Source organism: Echeneis naucrates, chromosome 21, assembly GCF_900963305.1.
Source record: "Echeneis naucrates chromosome 21, fEcheNa1.1, whole genome shotgun sequence".
Classification (NCBI taxonomy): domain Eukaryota; kingdom Metazoa; phylum Chordata; class Actinopteri; order Carangiformes; family Echeneidae; genus Echeneis; species Echeneis naucrates.
Window position 1 is genome coordinate 8585866 of NC_042531.1, and position 9678 is coordinate 8595543.

The 9678-nt window shown below is 37.7% G+C and overlaps 1 protein-coding gene across 3 annotated transcripts; it reads right to left on the reverse strand.

The window, feature by feature from the left end:
- Positions 1-1007: 1007 nt before the first annotated feature.
- Positions 1008-9453, reverse strand: lnpa (limb and neural patterns a). 3 transcript variants are annotated; one of them, XM_029530196.1, is made up of 13 exons: positions 9323-9453; positions 8507-8609; positions 8047-8088; positions 6048-6235; positions 5912-5970; positions 5779-5819; positions 4707-4790; positions 4561-4612; positions 4242-4463; positions 3033-3138; positions 2671-2741; positions 2202-2357; positions 1819-1991 (listed from the first exon to the last, which is right to left on the reverse strand). In XM_029530196.1, exons 2-13 carry the CDS (start codon positions 8531-8533, stop codon positions 1819-1821), a joined length of 1221 nt encoding a protein of 406 aa, XP_029386056.1. In that variant the 5' UTR covers positions 8534-8609; positions 9323-9453. The 3 variants fall into 3 exon arrangements, with proteins under 3 accessions (XP_029386058.1, XP_029386056.1, XP_029386057.1); XM_029530197.1 differs by lacking the exon at positions 9323-9453 and adding an exon at positions 8879-9014; XM_029530198.1 differs by lacking the exon at positions 9323-9453 and having other exon boundaries at positions 1008-1991; positions 8507-8533.
- Positions 9454-9678: the final 225 nt, after the last annotated feature.

Sequence of the window (9678 nt, forward strand, 5' to 3'; positions counted from 1 at the left end):
AGCTGTTTAACTTTGGCTGAAGAAACTCTTACTTTAGCAACTGTTTTTTTTTTTTTTTATCTCCCAAGAAATTCCTAAATCTCTGAATCTCTCTCCTCAAGCATTGTTTAGAGTGAAAAAGCCAAACAAAGAAATGAATGCTGTAATAGAGTTGAAAACCTTTCACAGAAATAATAATTGTACAAACTGTCAAGAAATGATTCAGCGCTGAAGAATCCAAAATATTACTTGAAAACACATTTTCAACCCACACGGCAGAGATGTTCTGTGATGAATTACTTAGGACGATGCACATATGCAGCCTATGTATACTGAACAACCTCCGAATGGTTTGAAAACATCCAAACATTGTCCTATTGATGTCCCTTTTTTTTCCCCCCGTTTGGCTCCAGTCAGAGGTCAACCTCAAACAGCATGCGGTGGAATCAGGCGTTACTGTCGATGTCACATTGATGCATTACAAGGCCCAGGAGGTCATGTCTCTGTAAACATACATTATCAAGACCCATAGAAGATTTGAGGTGTTGACCTCACCAATAGTTTTCGGTGCATCTTCAGGGGAGAAGGGTTATATGATGGCAGAGCAGCTCTGTAACCACAATGACGTTCTTGTTGCAAATGAAGAGGGTCAAGCAATCAAGACTGGCCACGCTCTGCGTCAGCACCATTATCTTACGCTGTCTAAAATGATCAATGAGCTAAAATAAAATGATCACAAGCCAAGATTGGTCTGCTAATGAAAATAGACTGTTTAAACATGCTCTTGGTAAGAAACTGGATGAGGAAAAGTGGCACCAATTTAAAACACAGCTGAATTTAGACAATAAGAAAACAGGGATCTGCTGTCAACGTGGCCATTTACCGGTTCGTCTATTCAAATTTTGATATCAATGCAAAAATAAGAAAAAATAACTGCGTGTTTTCGCGGATGTCTATGCACACACCTCAATACAAAACCGTATATGCAAAGTTATTCATAAAAACAAAAATGTCTGTGATCCTGAGCACACGTGTTATTCTCAAATATTTATTTAGTATTACTGTTATAGAACAGAATTCAGACATTCAGCGGATGCTGTCACTTAAGATTGAAAAAACACAGCTAAATGACTTTATTGTCCATATGTAAATATGTTATATTGTCAACACTCTGAGGCAGAGACTTAAAATATAAAAAGGCACTTAAAGCATGTGCACAGTACCAACATAAATCTCCCCCCTTTCAGAAATAAATACATATTGTAAGTACATCCCTATTTTGGTACCATCGTTGTGTAAACAGTTTGTTAGCAACATTGTGCTTTAGCGAGCTCAGCGAACATGGATGGAACGGTATTTAGAAAAATATTTATAAATACTTCCCCATAAATAAAACGTATTTTCCCACAGAATATTTCTCATGTTATTTCTGCAGTTCTCTGGTAGCCAAAATAGTTAAATCTTAGAATTCAGTCAAAAACAAATAAAATATGGAAAAGACTTTTCCTATTCAAAATCAAAACAACTTAATGTAATATCTTTCTCACTGCTTTCAATGAGATGTTGGATGTGCTGGACATGTAATATTACTAAAGAGATGGGTTGTTTGGCAGTTTCAACCAAGTGCTAGTGCTTTGTGATGTAATTCCTGACTATTGCTAGGACTATAAAAACAATTCTCAAAAGAAAGGATACTGTGTACTATAAGTCAAAAATCATATCAGCTGCTGGCTTGTTACTGTATTGTTCAAACTTACGGCATTTACCTTACATTATCACATTTCTTCAAAGACAAAACTCAGTGTTACAGCTTGACTTGACTATCATGACTCCACTGTTTCATTCTACTTCCATGGCAGACAAATCATGCTCTCCATCAGCTCTCTCAGCAGACAGGTCTTGAGACTCTGGAGTGCTTTGGCCGTCTGAGACAGAACTGGACTCTGTGGTTGCTGGTGTGGCTTGTTCTTTAGTGTCTGTCTCAGGAGATAGATCGGCCAGTTTGGAGTCCCCTGATAATTAGACAGAATATCAAAATTTAGATTTGAAAGAATTTCAGTCAAAAAAGATTTTTACAAAATTACTATAGGGCATGTTTACAATAAAAGACTGAATTCAAAAATTGCATTAATGTTGAATTTACATTAGCTTACTTGCATCACCATTACATTTAAAAGATATATGCCTTATATGGACAAAACCTGCTGGAGTAGCATGAATACCTAAAACAGAGTGATGCTCATGCAGGTCAGCACCAGATGATGCTAAGGGTGCCTCAGGTGATATCTTCAGTTCGCCAGTGACCTCAGGAAGTCTGGGAGCCTGAGGCCTGGTCTTTCTTGCAGGGTTCAAGAAATAACAATATGCACATCGGAAGGCTGAAACAATACAAACACAACACCATATACATGGTACATGTCACTGCCCTAATACATTCTCAAACAGACATGGATTAATATATATGAATATCAACCAATGACAAAAAATGCCCGAGATGCATAAACACTTCAGACTGATGTGTAGCACTTGTTTGCATATTCAATCTTCAGCTGTTTTTGCTTACAGGGGTCGGTAGTGGCAGAGGCATTTAAGAGCCATATGATATACTACACTGCCAAATGCTAGAGGGCAAATGAAGGCACAGTGTTTGATGGAGACTGACAAAGAGTGTTGTGTTTTTCAAAGTCTTACCAATGAATTCAAATTCCTCTTTTAATGCCATGCCGTTATGGGACAGACACTGCTGACATATGAGAGCGTATCTATGAGGGGGGAGAGACAATCCATTGAAGACAGCACACAGTACATGGGCTGGCATTGAGTTACTCAAAATATATTTTTACTGATAAATACAATAATACTATCCTCGAACGGAACGCAAGAGGAACTAATTTATTATTACTATTGGGATATTACCTGCATTATAACAGATTGCAGCAGTGGCAGCTTTCTATTCAGTAAAATTTAGCAAGTCATTTTTGGTACAGCATTAATAAAGCATTTTAGATTATATGTACAACAGAGACTGCACCCATAAATGTGGGGTTCTGTACCTGTTCTGAGGTCCATCTCCAACAAGATACTCGATGACTCTGTCCATGGCACCTCTTTCTCTTGGGAACACAGGTCTGGCCAGGGGTGGACCGGGGGGATGCATCCCTGTTATAGTGCAACATCAATTCCTATTTAGACACAGTCTGCAGCCTTGAATACAAACTGCAATAAACAATCTTGCTAATAGCTAAAGCTCTTGGAAATAACAAGCCTCAGATTCACAGTTTACTGCACAAACCACGATGAATTTTACTAAATTCTGCTCCTTTCTCTTAATGACTTTACACTGGATCTCACTTGCAAAGCACGTCCAGAATCCCTGCTGTGTTGGTCTGTAGTAATTAATATAATCTAACATCAAGAGCAATCATAGGAAGATGACTGGTCATTTCTGTGAGACTTGGCAGAGTCTCAGTATCCTGCTGGTTATTAATTTACCAACATATGGAAACTCTGTGGTGACTCTTTGTATCAAATTGCTTTTCACTTTCAATTTTCAACAGAAGCAGGTGATAACATCAAGTCATGTAAACCATTTGTGAGGCGTTTCCAATGCCAAAGGCAATTTCACCAGGCATTAAAAGACATTTAGTGAGATTCCAGCACCAGTGCCCAGAGAACAAACGCAAGTCTGGCTAATTAATCACATTTAATGTAATTCTGCTTCGTGTATTCCTCACAGTTGGCATTCCACATGGCAATTACAGCATGCAGCTTCCTTTAGGAGCACATTTCCTTTACTTTTTGCTCTTATTTGCATCTTCTATTGAGTGTTCATAGTCCAGAAATAATTTGTATTGAATATTCAACACCCCTACACTACACAGATGTCTTCCATATAGAACAACTGTTCTATGGAAAGTTTTTTAGTGTTTCTGGGTTGGCTTAAAAATTTTTTGAAGCAACCACAGATGTATTGCTCAAAATCATATTCTCCAGATAAATATCCTGAGTATTAAAAGCTTCTGCCTTTTTCTAATCTCAGTTCACAATTATACGCCTATTTTGAAACAAATGGGAAAGGCTGAACCTTTTAATAAGATATCTGAAACTTCCATATATACAATTAACCATTACAACTACATAACACCTTTGCTGACAACACACATTGCAGAGCAGAGCAACTGGGGACACAGAGCCAGGGATGAGTAAATCACACCTTAATCGACCACATTATGATGTGGTCCCACTGTGTGCAGGTAACTCACCAACTCCTGGAACAGGTGTTCCAGGGGTCACAGGCTTCCTCATCAAGCTCTGCTGAGCAGCTATTGCAGACAGGCTCCTCTCTGGAGGTCCACCAGGAGCAGAGTGGGAAGAACGTTCAGGAAAGGTGGACCCAGAGGCGAGAGGAGGGCGAGCAGCAGCACTGCTTGTAGGGTTCACCACCATTGCGGGGGTCTTTGGAATGACATTGCGCTGTCGGAGCTCTGACACGAAAAACATTACAGGTTGCTCCACACTTGTAAAAAAAATTAGAGGAGAGTAAGGAAATAAGGGCTTTCTTTTTCAGAATTATATTTATACCTTGTCCTGGTTTGGGAGTCCTCTGAGGTCCCACTGGAGTAGAATCCAGCTCCTTAACAACATAAGAGTGTGAAAGGAGGCATTCATACAGATGTCATAAAACCTTTATAAACAGACATTGACAAAGTAAAAAGTAAATAACTCACAAGTTTTCTTTTGGAATCAGGATCAAATCTCTCCAGTATCATTTTTGCATTTTTGTAGGTCTCAGTTTCCATAACTTCTTCAAGCTGGAAAAAAATATTAAAAGTATTAAAAGGCCGATTAAACTTCCACAAAAAAATGTTTTAGAGTAATTGCACTGTCAACATATTTATCTAATGTCATTAATATAACTTTCGCAAAACACACATTGATATTACAATTACCTACCATAATATTACAACTAAACGTGACTGAGAGAAGCACCAGAAACTTCTGAACATCTTCATTTAACATAAGTACCAAACACTTCTAAATGTTTACATATAATAGGAAGAATAATTACATTCACTACTTCGATAATGGAGAGTGTGAAAATCCATCAGCCCTAATTATTGAAAGTTATTAGACTTGACAGAGGATGACAAGCAATTTCTCAGATTTATTTCTTTCCTGCACTAAATGCTATTAATTATAGTGACATTAGCAGAGTGGTTTGCTGGGTTAAGTCACTGTACCAATCAAATTCTGTTTAGACCAGTAAAACTATATTTGTGAGCATCCTGCTGCAAAATGCCTCACATGTATGGAAAATGCCTTGCAGAAAGTTACTTTGCAGTCTGTCAAGCTCTACAATGATTCCAAGGACATGTGAAAAAAAAAGGTTGTGGGGTGTTAGTGGAGCTGAAACTGAGTTAAAAGATACAATGCAATTCTTTGGGTTTTATGGCTATAAATCCTACAATGTGTCACAGTGTATCTTGACTATAAAACGTGCAAAAGTGACTAGGAAACGTGAAAGGAAGCCAAATTTCTTCTCATTTGAGTTTTATTTTTGTGGAAAGAAATGTATTTTTGTAATTACAAGATGGTGTGTTCTGGTGATCCTTTGTTTTATATAACAATAGATACAGTACATGAATATGATCATAATAATAAAAGATAAAACTTTTTTTAACGCAAATATGACTGATTATCGTCATAGTGTCATTTGACTGGAAAGTAAGAAAGTCGCCATCAATCAACTGTCACCTTGTGAATCAAACATATATATGAAATTGTTAAAACATCACTTACTATTTTCCTTTTTTGTGCTTTAAGATCCTCTAATTTTTCATCTTGAAAATAAAAAACATTTATTAGAAAATTTGATTCAGGTGTGAATATAAAAAAAGGTTATACTGTGTGTTAAAAGTAAAATGGATCTTACTATTTCTTTCAGTTCTTCGTGAAAAAATTACTATAAGCATTTTACGAAGAATCCACACTCTGGAAGGAAAAGAAAATAATCGTTATTCTATTTTTTCAACATGGTGAGAATGTAATAAACCATTTTGGATACTTACAAGAAGGGAAATATTATGAAGGGAAGAGACAACATGAGCCGTTCCATTAACTTTTCAGGGAGATACCAGAAATACACAACTACACACGTCATCAAGTAGAGGATAGATGAGTACAAAAGCAGCCGTCCAACCCATATCTTCAGCTGCCTTTGATACTTTTCACCATAGTCTTCCAAAACCTGAATATCCTTCGGAAATATATATATTTTTTTAATGTTACATAAAAAAACAAAAAAAACAAAAACGCATTCACACTCAGATTGTAAGTACATGAAAAACTATTTCAAATTTACATAACCACATAAGTGAGAACTTGTTAGTTACCAGAGCTATTCTTTTTCCATTGTAGCACTTTCCACTGATGCTATTCTGAACTAAATGCTTTCTTAATGTTATATTATTGTATTAATAAAAAAGAACTTTAAACTAACTTATGGCATGTTGATGTTACTGCTAAAACTGGTAAAACATCTTCATCTAGTGCCCTTAACATTTTAATAGCATGTAATTTGAATGTAGGACAAGTCTCTGGAGAAAAAAAGAAACCTTCCGGATGGTTGGAATGCATTTACATAGATAGGAATTCTGTGAGGGTTGACTGTTGATCATGAGCAGCAACAGAAATTGAAAAAGGTAAACATGCAGCAGTATCATTCTACTGAGGCATGACCAAGCAGGTTCCCTTTTGGCAGGACAGTATATTCATTTATGTAATTTACTCATCATTACTTCTTTTGGGGGGGGTTTGAATGGAAATGTTATACCACTGCTTTAAAGAGCCGATCACCCATCCAAAAATAACTTGTGGGCAGAATAGGATCCACTCTTGGCCACTGTGATTCTACTGTAACATGTGCGTCTGTCACTCTGAGCTCTGGAAAAAATTATGTCCCATTTAGAGCTGTAGATGATCATGCATATGGTTGTGTATTTGTGGTGCAACCATGTTCATAAAAATGTATATTCATAACATTCTGTCCTATGAAATGACAGGATTTTTCTAGAAGAAAAAACAGGCCCCTATCAGCCCTTCAATACCATCTGACAGTTTGTGTGTAGTGTCTTTAGCTCCAAGGACAGACGCTGAAAATAGCCTGACACTTAAGTATGGAAGCTGCACAAAGCCTCATCACTCAACAAATGAAGAGCTGATATGGCATTTATTGACACAGAACTATAGTTAAAAGATGTATGCTCACACAACATATTATCCACTGGATTGTTCTAAAACAGGTGTGAGTGGTCATCAAGCAGCAATGACTGACTCCCATATCTCTTACTATATTTAGGGAAGTTTTCAAAATAACATACATATCTCGCCATTCACATTACAAATATCACTGTGTCTAATTAAAAGTTAGCTGAATGAGCTTCATAACATCAGTGGCTATTATCATGCTGCCAGATGTCTTCAATCAGTTTTACTGATAAGACGCCATAGGATAGCACTTACTGACTACAAGCAACTCAATTAACATAAAAAAATGTTGTATTGTATACAATTTGTTTAAATCTGAACATGGTATAACAGAATAAGGCAAGAAATTATACTTGGCACTTCCTATTTCACAATGGTAAAAAGCTGAATGATGTTATATATAGTTTTTTATATTCATGTGCAGAGTTTTGTCTCCTTATTGAACAATATGTATTTAGGTAACTGAATAAAATAATATATACACCTATTGTGCAAAAATTTTTGTTCTTTCTGAGGACGTAGTCTTTCTTTTTCTCTAATGACACACTTAATGCCTTACTTTATTGTACATCAGTTCCACTGAGCAGGTTAGGCAGTAAATACTCGAAAAATTTAGAGAGCATAGATTTGTTGTGCTTTGGTTGTTCATTTTATAGCTTGCTAACTTAGACCACATGCAAATATAAAAAGACAAAACGTCTTGAATTATACTGTAATGTTAAAATGCAATGTGCTTCAGAGAACAAAAACAGTACTTTTGGCAATCTGTCTATATATGTGGGAACTTTAAATGAAGCATACCTTATCAAGTCCTTCCAAAATCTCTACAGTGGATGGTTTAGCCTGCAAGACAAACATTTTCAAATCTCAGTCGGGGAGGACAGAGCAAGTGCCCTTTTCATACAAGCAACTTCCATCAAAGGATCTGGAAACTTCCTCTATAATCTTTCCAATGTTGTTTCATTTTGCTCATCTGTCACACCTGTTCCACTGGTGTTAACGAACTAATGGTGAAGTAATCTGACTTTAGATGCCACTATGGCAAAGAATAGTGACATTGTTTAGAATAATCACACATACATGAATTGTTCTTCATTTAGATCTACATAAGGTACAGTGTGATAGAATTATAAGTAAAATCCCATACTAACTCCCAAACTAACTGCTTATCAAATAGAAGCCCAGACAAATATTAGCAAATAATGCCATAACAAAGCAAGAATCAATGAGCAACAGCTGAGCTAAAAATGTGAATACCAACCCTCCACCGTGAGACAAGGGCCCCCATGTTGCTGACAGGGGAATGGGGGATACTCTCCTTCTGGGGGCCTCCTCTGAGTTTCTTTCACAGCTTTCCAGTTTACCTGTTGATAACAGTGATCAGCTTGGACATACAATTTCTCAAACAGACAAAGCATTCCCGCAATAAAGTCTACTTTCCTGGGCATTGTAATGTTTAGATCTGATTCAACTTTAATCTGACCAGCCTTTTTATTGAAGCCATAGATGAGCTGGACAACATATCTGGAGCATGTTTCAGATTAACAGCAGGGACTGTTGAACTGTCGACATTTAGACTCCAGGCTTCACTAAAGTTTCTTGAACAACATTATCCACAACTGAGCTTACTTACACGCAAACATCCACAAATAATAGGTGAAACTGCTATACACGGCTTCAACACATCTTTAGGTGCTGTCGTGTGTGAAAGTCGATCAGACGCTGGCATTTCAGCAGTGACCCCGGCTAACTTTAGTTAGCAAACGTATCAACCTCCTTCTGTCCTTAATGGTGGCATCGCCGCGTTTCATTACTTAGTTACCTGGCAAGTGAGTTACTTCACATGGAGTGAAAGTCCCGTTTATGTAAGAAAATAACTTATTTCTGCCCTCCTTCGGCCCGGCGGTGCGACGGTAGCGTTAGCTCTGTGGTGATACGAGCTAAGCTCAGGTGGCTAAAGGCTAACAAACGCTGCTAACAGCAGAGCCGCCCAAAGTTCGCCACAGTCAGCGAAGTGCTGGAGTTCCAGCAGCAACACCAACAGTTTGGGGTTAGGAAACACAACGTTGTGTTTTACCTCGGCAGCCGAGTGGTCCGGGCTTCACAGCTTGTAGCAGCACAGCAGAGCTCCTGTCTTTGGACGGAGGGTGTGTAAGCCAAGCCGGGGGAGTGTCCCCTAAAGGGGCCGCACCGCAGCGGGGCCCTCACATCGGTGTTCCTGTTAGCATGTTTCCACTGGAGTCTCTGAATACGCAGAAATAACTGAGGCTGCATGTTTTTATTAACACGGCTTTAAATAATGTGCAAAAGCTGACTCACAGTTTGAGCTAAACAGTTTCCCTGAAATATCTTATTCACTATATTTACCATTCACTGTACTGTGTTGACGTTAAATTTTTTGACGTTACAAACTTTTGCAAATGTCAAATTAAT